The following is an 18,936-nucleotide window of genomic DNA, read 5'->3' as shown; positions in this document are numbered from 1 at the left end:
ACTTTCTAGCCTTGTCGCTTTGGACATGTTAACCTCCCTGGGTCTCATTTTCCCCATCCGTCACGTGGTCGATAACGAGGGTACCCACCTCACAGGGTTGTGTAAGGGTTCTGATCGGAGTTAGTGTTTGTAACATGCAGCGCCTGACCTAAACTGGGCTAGAGCCTTTCCCAAATACCCTTAAGGGCCCTTAGAATTAACCACCACCACCCCCACCCCCACCCCCACCCCCACCACCACCACCCCCGCCTTTTACAGATAAAGAAATTGGAAATCAGAGAGGGGCAGACGCTTGCCTGAGGCCACACAATTTGGCAACCAGGCCCAGCTGAGGTCCCAGACTTTTCTTCAAGCCAACAGAAGAGAATCTGCAGTTATAACAGTTCAGGCTTGGGACTTCCCTGGCGGTCCAGTGGTTACGATTCTGTAATTCCACTGCAGGGGGCACAGGTTCTATCCCCTGGTTGGGGAACTAAGATCCCACATGCCATGAAGCGTGGCCAAAAATTTAACACAAAACAAAACAAAACACAGTTCAGGCTTTGTTGGGCTTCAAATCCCAACAACTGCGCCTGAAGCCACTTGCTGAATTTCTCTGAGCTCCCATTGCTTCATGGAACAATGTTAGCCACCTCTAAGGGCTGTTGTGGACAAACTGAGATGATGTGTATCAGTCAGGAAGGGATGGCATATGCTCAGTAACAAGCTGCCCTATAGTCATCATGGCATCTAACATCCAAGGTTTGTTTCTCTCACACCGGTCATTGCAATGAGGGGAAGATGTGGCGAATCACATACTGGCTTGTATACTTCTCTTTGGAAATGACTTTGCTTACATTTCACTGGCCAAAGCAAGTCACATGGCCACCCCCGATGTCAATGGGGTGAAAAATATGATTGTCCTCTAGGGATCAGAACCAGCTGTTGTTACAATAATACATGATCTGTGCAGTGGTTAGCGCCACACCTGGCACACAGTGGGTGCTCAACAAATGGGCACCATTATAGGAAGAGCTTAAGGGCTGCAACAGCTAACTCTCCAAATCATCATGCCACATGAATGGGGAAACGGAATCCCTCGGCTCTACCCTTGCCTGCCCCTCCCCCTGCTTCCCAGTTGGAGAAAAGTGACAGCAGTCATTTCCAAAGAAGTGTTTATTGACATTTGGGGCCCCAGCAGAGACAGAGAGTCAGTGGGGGCTAGAGGCTCCTGAGGCCCAGGGCGAGGCCTACAAGATGAAGCCCATTGCTCAGGAGGCAGCCCAGATTGCAAATGGAGGATAGGCCATGGTAGCGGAAGAAGATCTGGCGGAGGGCACTGTACTTGGGGTCCTGCTCCCGCAGCTGACGATAGGGGTCTGAGCCCTGGTGGCTGCCCAGCACCTCCCCGCCCAGGCCCCGCTCCTTCTCCATGGTCTGCAGGGCCCACATGGCGGCCGTGGTGCGGGGTTCCAGCCAGCGGGCGTTGATGGTGGCCAGCATGAGGCTCAGAAGCAGCAAGCAGAGCTGGTAGGGCGGCAGGAGGACAAGGTGAGCCACGCCTGGGAGACAGCAGGGGCCCTAGGGAGGGCCCTTCTGCATCCTCAAAGCCCAGAGGGGAATGGGGGACAGGATTGGGTCAAAGCCAGGCCTCCCCACTCCAACCTCAAACCCAAACAGAGCTCCAGCTCTCATACCCTGAAACCTGCAGCTCCTAAGGAAAGGCTCCACCACTATCTCCTCTCTCTACCACTGTCTCCTCTCTCTCCCCCAAACCTCCTAAGCCTCCTCTCCTCTGATACCCTGACTGGAACTTTCCAGAACACAGCCTGTCTCCTACCTTCCTCTGTTCCCCCAAACTGAGGGTATCTCAGGGCAGAGCCTCTCTTCCCTGAATTGGGACAGAGCACCATAACTGTCCCCTCATTTCCCCAAAATAGAGGGCCCATCTCCTTTGTGGCCCCAGCCTAGACCCTATAAGCTGACATTGGGTCCAGAGGGAGTGAATTAAAAGTCCTCGAAGTTCCAATTACCCATAATCCCTCCTGTGTCTGTGGGATTATTGAAACCCCTGTCAGGCCTCACCTGCCCACATCTGAGGGACATAATGGGGGCAGGGGGAGGGCAGGATAGAGAAATATGAGATGCACAGATGGTTCCTTGCCTTGTGGCTGGGAAAAATGTGTGGATGAGGGTGGGGGACTGTAAATTCCCAGTCAGGCTGGTTTTTAAACACTGAGCTGGGGTCAGTGCCCCAGCCCAGCTGAGTCACCACAGCTTGGCTGCAGGCCCAGCCAAGGGGAGGAGAGGGAGCAACAGCCAGCAGAGAGACACTGCGGAATAGTCAGGGCTGCTGGGGATGGTTGTGCAGGCTGTGCACTGCTCAAGGGTATCCAGAACCCAACTTTGTATACACCAGGAAGAAGGGGCAGTTTGGGGGGTTTCATTTTAATTCTCACAAAGGTGTAGCCATAGGTGCTCAGTGTGGTCCTGGGAATGAATCTCCAGAGGATAGTGGAGCTCAAGCTGTCATACCTGGCTGGCCTCCCAGAATGTGAGCTGAGCCCCCGCACGCTGTGAGGCCAAGATGCAGAGGTTGACGAAGGCACAGCCCATGGAGATGTGAAAGTAGAAAGGGAAGAGTTTGCTCTGCACCAGGCCGAAGGTATGTCGGGGAAGGCCTCGGAAAAGCAGGAAGCCTGTGGGGTGCAGGGGACCACATGTATGTTAGGACACTTCCAAGTCCCCCTCTCATCCCTGTCCCCCCCTTAGGCACTCATGATATCCAGGCCGAGGGTCCCTACCTGAGACGAAGGTCACCCACATTTGCATGCCCCAGGCCCCTGACAAGACCAGTAGATGAACCACCTTAGTCAGGCTTTCCGGGTTCCCACCTTCCTCCATCTTGTGGGCCTGGGAAGGAGGGACCAGGTGGTCAGAGTTTTACCTTTGCCCTGTGGCCTTCAGACCCTGTGAGCCTGCACAAGGCCAGGGTCATGGTCTATCCAGCAGAGATCCAGGGATAGTAGCCCAGGAATGGCGGTGCGGAAGAGCCATAGCACTTCTGTGATGTCCCCCGACTCCATCTCTCCAAATGTCAGCCCTCAAGATCTTAGGCTCTCTGGACCCCAACATCCATGCCACCTCTGAGACCCCCAAATTTCAGCCCCAGCAGGTCAAGCTCGAAGCCCTAGATCCTCAGAGATCACCCCAGTGACTCCCAAATATCACCCCAGGGACCGAGTTCTGATATCAAGGACTACTCCTTTCATGACAGGATCCCAGATATCACTATGAAGATTCCCAAAGCACCTCCTGGAGACGCCATCTAATCCTGAGAAACCCTAAATCTCATCCCGAGGACACCGACCCCACCACTGGACCCGGACATCGACCTGCAGCACTCAAGAGTCCGGGGCCGGATCTAAGGGGGTCAGGCGGGCCCGAGGACACCGACCCCACCACTGGACCCGGGCCTCGACCTGCAGCACTCAAGAGTCCGGGGCCGGATCTAAGGGGGTCAGGCGGGCCCGAGGACACCGACCCCACCACTGGACCCGGGCCTCGACCTGCAGCACTCAAGAGTCCAGGGCCGGATATAAGGGGGTCAGGCGGGCAGGGCTTGGTACCTCACTCTCGCGCTCCGCGGTGCCCGCGGACCTCCTCGGCCACCTCCCCTCGTGGGACCAAGAATTCGTCCCGCCTCCCAGCTAAGCCAGAAGCCAATCGGATCGGGGATCTGTACCTCCTGTACCGCCCTCTTAGATATTGACTAATCGATGAACGGAATCCCGTCCACGCCTCAGGATTTCACCCAATTACACCGCGGCTCCTAAGATCGGCGGAAGCGGAAAGGCGCCAATGAGGTCTTCGGCTGCAACGGCGGGGGCGAGGCTAAAATGCCAGCCACACCCCTCTCTGTGACTATACCTTTGGGCTCCGCGCGTTTTAATAGGATGGTGTCTCCACGGGATCAAATTTCAGCGTCACAGCTGGGGACTGGCTTCGCGGTCCCTGATGGGAGAGCAGGAGCAGGTGGTATGTGGTAGGTGGGGGTGGAAGGGGATCGGGAGCTTGGCGAGCGCAGGATTTAAGGCCCCGGCGGGCGGGGCGCAGGATTCAAGGCCCCGGCGGGCGGGGCCCAGGCAAATGACCCCGCCCCGTTCCTTCAAGAATTCTATCGGGAAGGACTGAGGGAAAACAGGTGATGTGGGAGGGGGAGGGGGAGGGGGAGGGGGAGGGGGGGCTCGACTGGGGGCCTTCCTGCAATTGACACTCAGAAATGCATCTTGCCTTTCCCCTCCAAGTCTCCCAGGGCTCCTATGATTCCCAAGTACCAAGTCCTCAGTGTGATGTTCAAGGACAGACACTGAGCTTCCCACTACTGCATATCAGGCACTGGCATGGATTAATTTACTTAATCACAACAACCCAGTAAGGTGGATAGTATGACATCCCATTTTTATAGTTGGGGACAATGAGGCATGGAGAGGTTTAGTAACTCCTCCAACATCGCACAGCTGGGAAGGGGCAAAGCTAGGATTTGAACCTGGGCCATCTAGCTGGAGGGTCTCCTTGCTTAATCATCATGCTGTACTGCCTCTGGAAGTGAGGACCTCCCTGAGGCGGTGACTTTTGAAGTGGTAGCTTAGAACAGTTCAGGCAGAATAATAACTCCTACATCACAGGGTGGGTGTGAACATCCAGTGAGGGCTTAGGGTGGTGCTCAGCACTCAGCAAGATGCTCAGAAAATATGAGCTTAAAAAGGGATTAAGGAAGATTTTACAGAGGCAATGCTGAGTAGGGTTTTGAAGGGTATGTAGGAGTCTTCCAGGAGGACTGGGTTAGGGGAAAGATACCAGAGGGCCCAGCAAGGGCAAAAGAAGAGAAAGGCGTATACTGTGGCCTTTCTGGCTGACTGTGACCCATGGCAAGTTGCCCTTCACCTGGAAGTTTTTCCAGACAGACCTCCCCCAGGTTTCTCCAGCTGTGCCAGCCCTGACTACACTGGAAGGGCAGGGGGTGTGGATGTGAGAGCCAGAACTGAGTTCTTTCCTGTTTCCAGCCTCACCTAGTACAGGCCTGGGACCCCATTCAGCTACCATTTATTAAATAGATATGCTCTGCCTCTCCTGCTCACATTCTATGTCTCCCATTTACTTGGGGAGCCAGTTCCCCGGCTTGGCTTGCCCTGCCTTGCTTGAACGGCCCTGCTAACCTCCTGCTGCTTCCTTTTGGACCCTGCCTCCAGCCACCCTGACTTGACCCGCAAAGAGCACCTGGTTGCAGACTTCCAAGTTTTTGCACACGCTGTTTCCTGCCAGGGATGTTAAGATCTTTTTTTCTTTTAGGCTCGTCTCAGACCTCACTGACTGCTGTGGGATCTTCTAGGTCCTTCTCACTGCCCATCCTAACCCCTGGGGCTGGGATCATCTTTCACCCAGCTTTGGCTCCTATCATAAATAAGAGGCCTATGTTCAGGGCTGAGGCCTCTCTGGGGTGTCAGAGAGGGCATGAGAGTGTCAGGACCTGGGAGCTGGTCTCAGTGCAGCCCTCTGTCCCCCCTACTCTAAGCAACCCTCTTCTGGCCCGCCTACCCCTGGACCCTGACTACTCCGTGCCTTGCTATTGCTCACCTCCGGTCACCCTCCAATGTGTGTTTGCCTGCTAATGAGAAGTGTGACAAGTGCTGCGGTTCGCTGAGCGGCTGCCCTGGGGCTGGAGAGCAGGAGGGGCTGGAGTGCTCTGGGCTGGCTCTCAGGAAACCTTCACCACACACCCCACTCCCAGGCCCTTCCTCAGAAAAGACCTTGGAATATACATTTCACTGGTCCAGGACCCCAGAGCCAGAGACCTTGCAGCTGGCTGCACCCGAAAACACAGTGACAATTGGAACCTGGAGGCCAGGGAGAGAATCGGGGCTTCAGTCGCATGGGTCCCTCCCCAACTCAGACTCACAGAAGCACTGTAATGACCAGGACCCTCCAAAGAGGCATCACAGCAACACTAAGGTCATCCCCACCCGGGAAACCCCTTCCTGCCGCACCGCTATCTACCGCTGCAGGGCTTAGGGAGAGAGCTGTGGGGGCAGAGCCCTCCTCGAGACCCCTCACACCCTCTGTCTTCAGCACCCCGAACAGCGCCCAGTGCTCAGCAGGCCTGCACTAAAAATGTCTTGAATGAATGGAATGGATGTGCGATTGTGTGTCTTAATGAGGTCCTGTTTGTGATTGTCTCTGGATGTGACTGCCTGTGTGTCTGTGGTTGTGTGTCTGAGATGGGCATGAGTGCATGCCCTGGGTCTTATGACTTAGTGTGCATGGCTATGCCTGAGGCTGCGTGTCTGTGGTCGTGTTTTGATGACCATGTGTGGTTGTGCGTCAGTGGCTACTGGTGCTCCTTGCAGACATTGTTGATGCCCCTAAGGAGGAGGGCCATTCCCTGAGCGCAACCAGAGATGTGGCTCTGAAGGCGCATGCTCTCAGGGGCAGCCCATGGGCCTGCCACACAAATGCACTTCTGAGTGTTTTCAGGCTGGGGCAGAGGTGGGGGTGGGGGTGGCGGTGGGGTGCATGCGTATGCCTGGAGGCAGCTTTGCCTGCACTTGGGGGTCTAGGACACCCAGAACTCAGCAGACCCAAATCATGTCTGGCCAATCACTGGGTTGGGGTGAGCGAGGAGGCAGACCAGGGATAGATTATTACTGCTCTCATGCCCACCTTTCATAGAACCCCTGGGAGACCAGCTCTTCCAAAACCAAAGGTGAGAACCTTCCCGCTCAACAAGACTGTGGGTGGGAGACCTGCCAGTTCCTACCTCCACCCTCTGCCCCAGCCTCAGTGGACCCCCACCGTTGCTGCCCACTCATCCCTGCCCCATTGTCAGCTGACCCTTACCCCTGACCTTGCCCACCATCCCTGTCCCTGACCTTGACCCCTACTCCTGCCTCTACCTCTGCCTCAGCCTACCCCAGCTTCTTGCCCTGTCCCCCCTCAACCAGACCCTGAGCCTCTACTGACCTCTGCCCTGACCTTGCCCCTGCCCCCACCCCTCCCAGCCTCGGGTGACCCTCACCTCTACTCACAATTAAGTCCACCGTGATGATTCCCGAATCCCAGAAGCTTCTGAGATGTGAACTGGAGTCACTCAGGTGTCAGCTACAGGCCCAGACCAAGGTGAGCCACCTCAGCCCTGCCCCCAGCAGTTGTTTCCCCCGCCCCCGCCCCCCACTCCACCTCTGCTCTCACCCCCAGGCCTGGCCTCTTCCTCCAGGCTTTCGAGTTCCTAAACCACTCAGTGACCGTGTTGAAGGACAGATGCCTGCAGCAAATCAAGATCCAACAGCTTGAAGGTGAGAACTGGCCAAAGGTCAAGGTAAGGCTGGAGGCTGCTCCTCTCAGGGTCAGCTGAGTCAGACCAGGGTGAGAGAAGGTGGCTGAGTCTGGGTTCAGGACCAGAGTCTGGTCAGGGTGGGGGCAAGCTGGGTTCAAAGCTGGGCTCAGGGTGTGGGTGGGGCTCAGCCAAGGTCCCACCATCTCTGTAGAGGTGCTGGCCCCACCAGCCGCCAGGCAGACAAGGAGAGACACAAGTGGGACGTGGAGGAGGGACGGCAGGAGCTATATGAGGCCCTGGCTAAAGGCCTGCAGGGGCTGCAGAAGACCCTGTATGACAACGAGGAGGTGCAGAGGGCCCGTACCACCCGCTGTCTACAGCTGTTGGCGCAGGAGATCCGGGACAGGTGGGTATTGCCAGGAGGGAGGGAAGGGAGGGAAGGGAGGCCAGGGAGAGGGAACCACAGGTGGGATGGGGGAAATGGGAGGGGCCTGAGTAAGGGAGTCTGGGGGGCCTTGGAAATCTTGGGGGACAAGAGGAGGGGATGGGGAGGCAGGAGGCAGTGGGGGGGGTGGGAGACTGGGAGGCCAGAAATAGGGGAGACAGGAGGTGGGATGGAAAGGGAGGCTGGAGGATCAGAAAGCTGGTGGCAGTGGCATGGGAAGCTGGAGGGTAGAGGAGGTTGAGGGGGGCAGAGGCTGGGGGTATTGGAGGTCTGGGGGGGCAGAAGGTGGGGAGCTGGAAGCCAGGCAATGGGGGGGGGCTGAGGGAATGGGAGGCTGGAGGTCAGAAGGAGAGGACACGGGGCTAGGGAGGGGTAGGAGGTGGGGGAATAGTAGTAGGAGCGGACAGGTGGGTAGGCAGGTATGGGGAGGGGACAGAGCCTGGGAGATGGTAGTTGAACAGATAGAAACATGGGAGGTAGAGGAGGCTTTGGGGAGGCAGGTGGGCAAATGGGAAGCCAAGAGGTCAGGAAATGGGAGGCCAGAGGCTGCACTGTCCCCTCAGCAAGAAGTTCTTGTGGGAGGAGCTGGAGCTGGTGCAGGAGGAGGTGACCTTCATTTATCAAAAGCTACGTGAGTGCCCAAAGCCCATGACCAGGAGGGCGGGGGGTCCTTCTGCAGCTCTGGCCCACCTGAGTCCCCTCCCCCTACAGAGGCGCAGGAAGAGGCGATTACGGAGAACCTGGTGAACATCCAGAAGATGCAAAAGACACAGGTGAAGCGCCGCAAGGTGAGCAGAGAGCACGGGGACCTTGCGTGAGTTGGGGTTATGGGGATCTCTGCCGGCCTCCCCATCAGACTGGAGCAAGAAGGCCTGGGTTCAAATCTCAGCTCTGCTTCTTACTGCTGTGTAACTGTGGGCAAGTCACTTCCCCTCTCTGGGCCTCAGTTTCCTCATCTGAATAGTGGGTGTAACAATACAGCCCTACCTGACCAAGTAGCTGCATTAACTGAGTGATAAGCACTTTGAAGGCAGCCTGGAATGTGATAAATGCTATATTACACGTTTCACCATCATCATCATTATTATTATTATCCCCCCATCTCCCCCGGCCTCAGGTCCTGACCAAAATGAAGCAGCATGGGTATGAGACATCCAACTGGCCAGAGACTGAGGAGTTGCCACCAGGAGGCAGTGACTCCTGGAGGGATGACCTCCAGAAGGAGCTGGGTGACATATGGTGATGCCCAGCTCCCACTCTAACCTCTGACCCCTGACCCTCATCTGCCCTGCGCTCCTCCCAATCAGATCAAGCAGCGGCCACCAGAACCTGGAACGCACCTGAGTCCACATCTCCCTCTCCTCCCAGGACTCATCTCCGCCCCTGCCCCCACCATGGCCTCCCTGCCCCAGCTTTGAGCAGTCCAGAGTCGCCCCCCGGGGCCCCCAGATCCCCATCTCCCCACAGGCCCGCTGTGCACCTGCTGCAGAACTCCTTTGGTGGCCTCGCCATATACTCAGGGGGCCGCCCCAGGGCTGCGAGCCTCAGGGGTGAGTGGGGTTGAGCAGCACTCCAGGGGTGGGGGAGGTTCATTCTCCAGCTTCACACATGGAGGTCATGTTCAGAGGCCATAGTTGGGGGTGGTTGGGTCTGTTGGGTCTTATTCTGGGGTCACATTAAATAATGTTCTGGGGTGACATTAAAGAGTCCCTGGAGGTTTCATCCAGGGGTCACTCAGGGTCACTGTGATCTTTTTTAAGGGTCAGTGGGGTAAAATTCAGGTGTCATCGAGGTCATACTTTGGTGTCATGTTGGGTCACATTCAAGGGACATAATCAAGGATCACATAATATCAAGGGCACTGGGCCCATATTCAAAGGCCACTCGAGGGTCACATTCAGGGTTTGGGCCAGAATTGCACCTGTCCCTCCTGCTGGCTACAAGGGGCACCGATGCCTGAGCCCGCCACGCCCCTCCTGGGACTCGGACTCGGACTCAGACCAGGACCCTTCCCAGCCACCACTCAGCAAGAGCTGCTCCTTCCCACCTGGTGTGGATCCTCCCCTGCCCCAACCTACCCTTCCCCTCCTGGCCTGCCCTGGAATCCCGAAGTACACGCCCTTCCAACTCCCAACCTGGGCATCTGCTCCCTGACCTCCAGCCCTGGGGTCCCCTGGACCAGGCCAGCCTCTGACCCACCCTCTTTCTCCACAGCCTGAGCAGCTGGGACTGCTCTCCCTGAAGACCCCTCCAGAGAGAAAATAAACTAGCTGAGACCCTCCTCCACCTGTGGACTGCTGCTCCTGGCTGCTTCCTGTGCCTCAGAGTGACCCCCACAGTTTACTACCCAGTCTTGGGGAGGGTGTGGAGACCCCAGGGACTGTTCGGGATATGTGGGCCTAGGGTCAGGGGACAGTGTGAGGCTGGATTTAGTATATGACAAGGTCAGGGGTAAGTCTGTCTAGATACGAGTGGCCAGATAGGCCCTTGGCGATCTGGCCTGATGTCCCTACTGCCCAAATGGGGAAATTGAGGCCCCTGACCCTCATCTGCCCTGCGTTCCTCCTAATAAGATCAAGCAGCGACCACCAGAACCTGGAACCCACCTGAGTCCCTCTCCTCCCAGGACTCATCTCCGCCCCTGCCCCCACCATGGCCTCCCTGCCCCAGCTCTGAGCAGTCCAGAGTCCCCCGGGACCCCAAGATCCCCATCTCCCCCCAGGTCGGCTGTGCACCTGCTGCAGAACTCCTTTGATGGCCTCGCCATATCCTCAGGGCGCCACCCTAGAGCCCCGAGCCTCAGGGGTGAGGAGGGTTGAGCAGCACTCCAGGGTGTGTGTGGGGAGATCATTCTCATCTCCGCCCAGGGTTTCGGCCCGGGATCACGCTCTGACACCCCACCCTCCTCTTCCTCTCAGCACCCACCAGGGTCCTCCCTCCCAACCTCCAACCTTCATTCCCTCCCGAATCTATTCTAAAACGCCCTGACCCGAAGAGCAACAGAGGCCCCGCCCCGGATCACGCTAATGAGACTCCGCGAGGCCCCGCCTCACGGGTTATGCAAATAATGCTCCCGGAGGCCCCGCCTCTCTCCCCGCCGCGGAGTCTGCGCTGCGCGGCGCGGCGCGGCCCGGCCGGCCGACGGCGTCTCCATCTCTGCGTTCGCTCTCTGGCCGGCCGTCTGTCTGTCAGTCCCGCCGCGCCGGGGCCGTCTAGGTGGATCCGGGGCTCAGGCGGCGGCAGTCTAGACCCGGTGAGGGGGAGGGCCTTGGGGAGCCCCCTGTACCCCTTCTCGCCTGCTTCCGACCCTCGGTCTGTCTGGCCAGGGTTCGGTTCCTGTGGGTCGGGTCCCCTGCGGGTCCAGCGCGGGGAGGGGGAGGGGAGGCTGCGAGCTGAGGCTTGGGGACCGGGCTGGGGGAGGGGAAGATGGGGAGGCGACCCTGGTGAGGCTGACGGTGATTGTGTGGTTGTCGTTATGTGTCAGTGTGTGGCTGTATGAGAGATCGTGTGGCTTCAGGGGTGTCTGTGTGGTGTCTCTGTGACTGTGTCTCCTGTGGCTGTCATTTGCGGCTGTCGCCGTGGGTATCACTCTGATGGTGAGTGTGTGGTGGCTGTGTTGTCGGGGTCGCCTTTGAGTGGCTGTGTGACTGCTGTCACAGTGATTGTGTGGCTGGCTCGGTGTCTGTATGGTTGTGTGCATGTGACTGTCATTGTGTGGCTGCTGTTGTGTGTTCCTTCTGATGGTGGTGGTGGGGGGCCGTTATTGTGTTCCAGTGTGTGGCTGTGATCATGTGCCTTTCCTGTGTGGCTCTGTGTGCGGGTCTGTGCCGTGGTCCATGTCTGTGCCCTCGTGTGGCCATGTGGCTGCGGTTGTGGATGGCACAGGGCGCTCCTAGGACTGTCAGTGTGGATGAGAGACTGTTAATGTGTGTCATCCTGTGCCTTGTAATTGGGGGCGTGACGCTGTGACCAGTTCTGTGACCCCCCCACACACACTGTGTGTGGTGACTCTCTTTTTTTGATGTGGCTCTTAAGTGTGTTGGCAGCCTCGAGTCTGTCCCTGACGGTGGTGGAGTGAGGGCTGGGTGTGAGGCTGTGAGGTGTGTGAAGGACCTCCTGTTGTGTCCCAGTGACCGTGTGTGTGGGGACATTTGTTTGATCTGTGTGGGTGTCTGTGCCAGGCCGTGTGCACACTGTGCTGTGTGTGTGTGTGCAGCTATGTGTGTAGTGGGTGTGGGGCACCTGTCTGAATGAGCGAGCCTGTCTTGTTCACCACAAGACTGGCACCCAGCACAGGGCCTGGAACCCAGCAGGCCCTTGATGCTTGTTGGTGGGATGAATGAGTGCTGTGCGATGGTGTGTGTGTGTGTGTGTGTGTGTGTGTGTGTGTGTGTGTGTGTGTGGTGTTTGGGATGGAAGCTCTGGCTGACTTGTGTACTCTGGGGGTGCCGGTGTGTGTTTGTGTCTCTAAGAAGGTGAGGGGGCCATGGCCAAGTGGGCATCTTGGGCATCTGGGCTCTCTGGTGACCCTCACCCCCACATGTCACATTGCAGGGCAAGCCATGTGGATGGGGCACTGGACCCAGAGTGCCTACCCTTACCTGCCTGGGCCTCAGTTTCCAAATCTGTGCAATGGGGGTGACCATCCCTGCCCTGCTGGCCGCCAGGAGTGGCTGTGAGTCTGTGGGCGTGGCAGCGGCCTGCAGGAAGTCATAGGGCCCTTTCACAGGTGAGGTTAGGCTGGGAGAATGGGTCAAGCAGGTGTGACTGCGTTGGCCTCTCAGTGCTGGGGACTGAGGTTGGACTGTGGGGAGGGGAGAGCACATTGAGGGGGAGATAGCCCTCTCTTGATACAGGAAGGCAGACGGGCTGGGAGGAGGGGGAAGGAGGGAGAGAGGGAGAGGCAGCTGGGAGAGAAGGAGGGCCTGGCCATCAGCCCGAACCAGTCAGGCACAGCCCATGGGGACAGGAGAGGGAGGCCCCTGAGGGCCATGCGGGAAGTGGTATAGGGGGAGGGGCTTGGTGGGGGTGGGTGACAGGGAACATGGGGTCTCCTGTAAAGCATGTGGGGAAAGAGTATGGGGTCTCCTAAAAACTAGTGGGGGTGAGGACCCTTCTTTGTGAGGGAGGGGTCCACATTAGCTGGAGAAGTCTCTGCTAAAGGCCAAGGGCATGGGTCCCACATGCTAAGGAGGCCAGGCCCTCCTAAAAGGTATGGGGTCAGAATCTCCTGTGTAGGCTGTTGGGGGAGAAGACCACTATACAATCTGTGGGGACCCCAGCAGAGGCTGAGCTGAGCAGGTTGTGTCAGGGGAGGCTGGTGCCTCCAGTGGGCAGGGGCAGGGGCAGGGGCAGGGCAAGACCTGCATATGCAGAGGCGTGGCCAGAAGGCTCAGGGGGCGGAGCCAGGGCTCCTTGGCTGTAGTCCGAGGGGCCAGGGATGGGGGCCAGGTTGTGGCCAGAAGACTCCACAAGCAGGTGACCTGAACCTCCCCTTAGGCCCCACCCTGGCAGTGCCACTCCCTCCCCTTCTCCACAGGCCCGGCCTTCACCATGGCGGGAGGGAGACCTCAGCTGAAGAGGAGTTTCTCCATCATTCCCTGCTTTGTCTTTGTGGAGGTGAGGCGCACAGTACCTCCCCTGCCCAGACCCTCAAGGGGGAGGAGGCACTTTCGGAAGTGGCAATCCGGGATTCAACCCAGCTCTGCCCATCATTACTGTGGGACTCTGGGCACCTCACTTACCCTCCCAAGCCTGTTTCCTCATCTGTCAAATGGGCATAATTACAGTCCCTCTCTCCTAGGACTGTTACGAAAGTAAAATGGATTAATTCATGGAAGAGGTTTAGTATGATGCCCTGCCCACAATAAGAGTTACACCTGTGGTAACTCTAGTATTTCTATCAGTAGTATTTTTTTCTTTCTCTGTTGGTTTGTTCCTCCACTACCCACTATCTCTCTCTCTCTGAGCTCTGGCCCTGTCCTCTCTCCCTCTTCCCAGTCCCATCTCCTCTCTCCTCTTCATCTCTCTCTCTATCTCTCCCCCTTGTCTCTGTCTCCATCTCTGTGTCTCCATCTCCGTGGCCCAGCTCAGGCCTGACCCTCTCTGTTCTTACTCTGTCTCTCTCCCCACCCTGGCTGGGCGGCAGTCGGTGCTGCTGGGCATCGTGGTCCTGCTTGCTTACCGCCTGGAGTTCACGGACACCTTCCCCGTGCACACCCAGGGCTTCTTCTGCTATGACAGTACCTATGCCAAGCCCTACCCAGGGCCTGAGGCTGCCAGCAGAGCACCCCCGGCCCTCATCTACGCCCTGGTCACCGCTGGGCCCACCCTCACGGTGAGACTGGGGGTAACCTGGTTCAGACTGTGGGAAGGGCCTTCCAGGAGGCAGGAGGGCCAGGTGGAGATGGGTGGAGGGCTGGGCTTGAAGGCCAGGAAGACCATGCCTTGGTCTTGCCCACAGATCCTGCTTGGGGAGCTGGCACGTGCCTTTTTCCCTGCACCACCGTCAGCCATCCCAGTCATTGGGGAGAGAACCATCGTGTCCGGGGCCTGCTGCCGCTTCAGCCCCCCGCTGCGGAGGCTGGTCCGCTTCCTGGGTGAGTGACTCGGTCAGGGGTCAGCCATGCAAAAGGGCTATGGGCCAGGCTCAGGTATAATAAGAATTCGAGGGGGGGAAGGCCTAGAATTGCTATGATGGTGACTTCATGGGGAAAGAGGGATGTGGGCTGAGGTCAGTCATGGTGGAGGTTCTAGAGACATGGGTGGGGCCTAAGCCAACCTTGATGACAACTATAAGAGGAGGGCCCCAAATTGCCACAAGGAGAGTCTCAGGCAGAAAAAGCACAGGACAGACACCAGGGGGCCCTGGGGGCAGGGAGATGAGAACGCTGGCTGCACTTTGAATATGGTCCCAGCCATAGTTGGTAGCCTTGGGGTAGGGCAGAGCTCATCCAAAATGGTGGTCCCTGTGGCAGAGGGCTGGAGATCCAGCCCTGGCTGAGTGGTGCTCCAGGAGAAAAGTGCTCAGCTCAGCAATAGCGAGTCCAGGGGCAGGTATAGGAGCCCCAGAAATGCCATCACGGTGGTCCTAGGAGGTCCCTGGCATGGGCCCAATCCTGATGTAGTGCTGTTGAGGGGTCCTAGTCCAGCTATAATGGATTCCAGAGGAGGGCCCACTCCTGGCATATTGGTAATCCCGGAGGGACAGAGGCCAGAGGCCCAGAATGCCATCATGGTGGTCCCAAGGGAAGAGGAACATGGCCCAGCTATTATGGGGTGTGGTGTTAGGGGGAGTCCCAGCTGTGCTTTAATGTCAGTCACAGGAACAAGGAGACAGGGGCCTATGTGAGCCATAAGGGGGCTCACAGGAGGACGGCTGCTGGGCCCTGGCATGAACCCCCTTTCCTATCCCATCCCAGGGGTCTACTCTTTCGGCCTCTTCACCACGACCATCTTCGCCAACGCAGGGCAGGTGGTGACCGGCAACCCGACGCCGCACTTCCTGTCCGTGTGCCGCCCCAACTATACGGCCCTGGGCTGCCCGCCACCCTCACCGGACCGGCCAGGGCCCAACCGTTTCGTCACTGACCAGGGTGCCTGTGCTGGCAGCCCCAGCCTTGTGGCCGCTGCGCGCCGCGCTTTCCCCTGCAAGGACGCTGCCCTTTGCGCCTACGCCGTCGCCTACACAGCGGTGAGCCCCGAAACGGGGGCACGGCAGTAAGGGGGCGGCCAGCGGGCAGGAGACCGTCTGGGCTGGAGCCTCCAATCCCTCCCCGAGTGAGGCCACGCATCAATGTGACACCATCCCTAGGGCGGAGGCTCCCACTCCTCCCCTTGGACCCTGGCCACGCCCCCTTGGACCCTGGCCACGCCTCCTGACCCACTAAGGCCACACCCGAAGGAGGCTATTGGCTCAGCACCCTGAAGCCTGGCCAAGTCTCCGCCGTGCTACAGGTCCTGGAGGTGACTCGGTAATGGGCTTTCAACTCCATCCCCTGGAGCCCTTGCCCTCCAGTTTGTCCTTGCCCTTTATTGGCCTGGCCACGCTCCTGACTCGACTTCACTGGAACTTCCTGACTCTGTCCCCTGTCTTTCCCTGGTCGCACCCTCTGTTGCTTTGACTCCTTTTTCTGGCATTGGGGACTGTGCTTCTAACCCTGTCAGTGGTCCCCAGGGGTTTGGGGACTCCACCTCCTGGAGCTCCTGGACCTGTCACTTGAGCCCTGACTCCACCCTCTGACTTTGTGGCCACACCCTAAGCCAGCAAGCAGTCATGGTGGAGGTTCCTTCCCCATCCCACCTGGACCTGGGGCCCAGGTCCCCCAGAGACCTGGGCCCCAGACCCTATCCACTGCTCTTTGGTGCTCAGGCCACACACACCCCCATCCCTGCAAAGGCCCACTGGGGGTCCATGACTCCATCCCCTGAACTCCTGTCCCCCGGGCTCTGTTCCCTGGAGCCCCTGGCTGGTGCCTCCAGTCCCATTGCGGCTTCTCAGGATTCTGGCCACACCCCCTATCCCTGAATGTAGTGTCCGCTTGGGTTTGGGAACTGCTGCTGCCATGTGTCCTCTGACCCATCCGGCTCCTGCAGATGTACGTGACGCTCGTGTTCCGCGTGAAGGGCTCCCGCCTGGTCAAACCCTCACTCTGCCTGGCCCTGCTGTGCCCCGCCTTCCTGGTGGGCGTGGTCCGCGTGGCTGAGTACCGCAACCACTGGTCTGACGTGCTGGCCGGCTTCCTGACAGGGGCGGCGATCGCCACCTTTCTGGTGAGCCCCCTTGCCATCCATCCCTGACCCAAGAGGCAGGACTGCATGATGGTGAAGGGTGTGGACTCTGTACCTTGGGCAAGTCCCTTAACCTTACCTAGCTTGGACGTTCTCATCTGTGAACTGGGATAACGGGACTGGGACCAAGGTAAGGCGAGTGAGGCCCTCGCTTTGAGCACAAAATTTAAGGAGGAGCCAAAACACTCAGTAAACAAGATAAATAATATTGTAGTGAAACATTTTTAAAAATCAAAATTAATGCAAAAACCCATAATGTCCAAAATACCAAAGGTTTAAATAAGGACAGGATCAGATCCTCTTACACAACTCGGCCTTACCTGCCTCCCCGTGTGGAATAAGTCATAACAGTACCTATGTCTTAGTAAAGTGGAAAGAGCAGTGTTAGTAAGCACCATAAAAGTGTTAGCTGTTTTTGAAATCCTGGGCCTCAGTATCCTTATCTGAAAAATGGGGATGGTAATTTACTTTATTGGCCTCAGGCCTCAGCGTGCCCCCTCCCTCTGTCACAGGTCACCTGTGTCGTGCACAACTTCCAGAGCCGGCCACCCTCTGGCCGAAGGCTCTCCCCTTGGGAGGACCTGGGCCAAACCCCCACCATGGACAGCCGCCTCGAAAAGTTAAGTGTGGCCCAGGTAAGGGGGGCCGGGGGCTGCTCCCGGCTGGAGAGGGTGGTGGGTGGAGGAGGACAAAGGAGGCAGGAAGTCAGGCAGGCAGTGGGGGTCTCAGGGCCATGGAGAGGTAGAGGGATCACTCCCCTCTGTGGACCTAGGTCCTGGGGGGACCGTCCCACAGGATGCAAGGGCGGGCCACCCCCTCCCTCCCAAGGGAACATGGTTAATCCTGAAAACTTGTTGTCTTTTCCATTGGGCTCTCTGCCCGATGAGCCCCTTGTGGCTCTGGCCAGTGGGGCCCAGGGGGCCGCTAGCCCCTTCCCTCTGCCTCTTTGTCTCAGGAACCCGAGGCCTGCAGGCCGCATTCGACACCGGCACGGCTCACCCCATCCAGTGAGTGTCGAGGGAGTGGGAGGATAAACGGGGGGACTTCCAGATGGCGATCACTGCCACAGAGGTCTCACCTGTGCTCTCATGACCCCTCCCAAGCTTTCTAACCCCCTGACTTCTGATCCCTAGAGCCGCAGAACTGCGCCCACCGTGGCCACCTGATCCCCAGCTGCGTGTCCTCCAGGGCTCCAGCCATGTGTTCATCACCCCGTGTGCCCCGCCCTCGATTGAGGTCTGAGCCAACACCCTTGCCTCTGCCCCTGCCCCTACCCGCACCAACCCCCAGCCAGGGCCCCTCGCCCTCCTCCCCTGGGCCTGGGGGGCCGGGCGGGGGTGGTGGCCGTGGCCGGAAGCTGCTGCTGCCCACACCCCTGCTGCGGGACCTGTACACCCTTAGTGGACTCTATCCCTCCCCCTTCCACCGGGACAACTTCAGCCCTTACCTGTTTGCCAGCCGTGACCACCTGCTGTGAGGCCCAACACATACCCAGAATCTGCCCAGTCCCCATTTCTTCCCTGCCACGCGTGTGTGTGCGTGTGCTGTGTGAGTGCCAAAGCCCTTGTCCCCAAACCAGCCAGGCCCAGACATCAGAGCATGGCTGGAAGGACATCTAGGGGACCCCCTGCCTCTCTTGCCCTCTGGGACATCTAAGTGGGCATAATTGGGAGATGGGTCCTTGCCTCCTAGGATTGCCCTTTTAAGGGCCAAAGCCTGACTCCACTGGCCATTGCCTAGCCAATGGGAGCCCCCCAGTTCTCAGAATTCTGGCCAAAAGGAGTTTACTCCAGCCAATAAGAGCCTCCCCATCATTTCTTAGAATCCTCAGGCAAGAGGGCAACTCTAGCCAGTGTTCAGCGTCTGAACAATGAATAGGAGTCCTTGGTTCTCAGAATTTCTAGGGTGGGTGGGTATGATTCCAGTCAATGGGGGACCGCCCATGTCTAAGCATGTGCAAAGGAGAGGAGGGAGATGGGGTCATCTTTTGTCATCGGGTCCTCTCTCCTCAGAATCAGAGAGTCCAACTGGAGGGTGGGGGGCAGGCTCCCCCGTGGCAGGGTCCTTGGGGTACCCCTTCCTCTCTCAGCCCCTCCCTCATATGCAGTCTCTCACCCAGTCCCTCCTAACTCCCAACTTATGCAGGGCTTGCCCCACTTCAGAGGTTTTGGGGTTCAGGGTGCTGCATCCTTCCTTGCCTGTGCCCAGGTCACCCCAAACTCTTCTGTTATTTATTAGGGCTGTGGGGAAGGAGTTTTTTTTTCTTAGAACCCCCCCCCCGTTCTTCACACTGCCCCCCATGCCTCAGCCTCGTACAGATGTGCCGTCATAGGGGCACAGGTGGAGCAAAGACGGCTCCCCGCCCCAAGCAGCCAAAGGCAGTGGGCAG

At 58.2% G+C, this 18,936-nt stretch overlaps 3 protein-coding genes across 8 annotated transcripts; 2 read left to right on the top strand and 1 right to left on the bottom strand.

The window, feature by feature from the left end:
- Positions 1-1,145: 1,145 nt before the first annotated feature.
- Positions 1,146-3,675, bottom strand: TMEM205 (transmembrane protein 205). Its single transcript, XM_079917487.1, has 4 exons — positions 3,609-3,675; positions 2,784-2,892; positions 2,515-2,678; positions 1,146-1,506 (listed from the first exon to the last, which is right to left on the bottom strand). The coding sequence occupies exons 2-4, from the start codon at positions 2,881-2,883 to the stop codon at positions 1,201-1,203; spliced, it is 570 nt and encodes a 189-aa protein (XP_079773613.1). The 5' UTR covers positions 2,884-2,892; positions 3,609-3,675; the 3' UTR covers positions 1,146-1,200.
- Positions 3,676-3,984: 309 nt separating this feature from the next.
- On the top strand, positions 3,985-10,162 carry CCDC159 (coiled-coil domain containing 159). The gene is given in 10 exon segments (XM_079917230.1): positions 3,985-4,014; positions 7,072-7,155; positions 7,253-7,331; positions 7,524-7,529; positions 7,532-7,718; positions 8,321-8,388; positions 8,469-8,545; positions 8,875-8,996; positions 9,225-9,307; positions 9,972-10,162. Coding segments are annotated over 10 exon segments (729 nt in total). The 5' UTR covers positions 3,985-3,996; the 3' UTR covers positions 9,977-10,162.
- Positions 10,163-10,869: 707 nt separating this feature from the next.
- On the top strand, positions 10,870-18,936 carry PLPPR2 (phospholipid phosphatase related 2). Of its 6 annotated transcripts, none has more exons than XM_079916954.1 (10): positions 10,870-11,010; positions 12,312-12,432; positions 13,297-13,376; positions 13,981-14,094; positions 14,221-14,356; positions 15,179-15,450; positions 16,353-16,529; positions 17,060-17,182; positions 17,503-17,554; positions 17,681-18,936. In XM_079916954.1, the coding sequence occupies exons 2-10, from the start codon at positions 12,390-12,392 to the stop codon at positions 18,022-18,024; spliced, it is 1,341 nt and encodes a 446-aa protein (XP_079773080.1). In that variant the 5' UTR covers positions 10,870-11,010; positions 12,312-12,389; the 3' UTR covers positions 18,025-18,936. The 6 variants fall into 6 exon arrangements, with proteins under 6 accessions (XP_079773080.1, XP_079773078.1, XP_079773083.1 ...); XM_079916952.1 differs by having other exon boundaries at positions 13,906-14,094; XM_079916957.1 differs by having other exon boundaries at positions 17,060-17,166; positions 17,681-17,852.

The sequence above is a fragment of the Stenella coeruleoalba genome, assembly GCF_951394435.1.
Source record: "Stenella coeruleoalba genome assembly, chromosome: 3".
NCBI classification, from domain to species: Eukaryota; Metazoa; Chordata; class Mammalia; order Artiodactyla; family Delphinidae; genus Stenella; species Stenella coeruleoalba.
This window is presented reverse-complemented; position numbering and strand designations above follow the sequence as displayed.

What these genes read in the sequence shown, in the direction of transcription:
- TMEM205 (XM_079917487.1), bottom strand. Translation starts at nt 2,883, where the DNA reads ATGGAGGAAGGTGGGAACCCGGAAAGCCTGACTAAGGTGGTTCATCTA. An exon ending in GTGGGTGACCTTCGTCTCAG is followed by an intron (nt 2,679 to 2,783) that starts GTAGGGACCCTC and finishes TGCACCCCACAG; the next exon opens with GCTTCCTGCTTTTCCGAGGC. An exon ending in CATTCTGGGAGGCCAGCCAG is followed by an intron (nt 1,507 to 2,514) that starts GTATGACAGCTT and finishes CCGCCCTACCAG; the next exon opens with CTCTGCTTGCTGCTTCTGAG.
- PLPPR2 (XM_079916952.1), top strand. Translation starts at nt 12,390, where the DNA reads ATGGGGGTGACCATCCCTGCCCTGCTGGCCGCCAGGAGTGGCT. An exon ending in ACGCCGTCGCCTACACAGCG is followed by an intron (nt 15,451 to 16,352) that starts GTGAGCCCCGAA and finishes CGGCTCCTGCAG; the next exon opens with ATGTACGTGACGCTCGTGTT. An exon ending in CGGCGATCGCCACCTTTCTG is followed by an intron (nt 16,530 to 17,059) that starts GTGAGCCCCCTT and finishes CCTCTGTCACAG; the next exon opens with GTCACCTGTGTCGTGCACAA.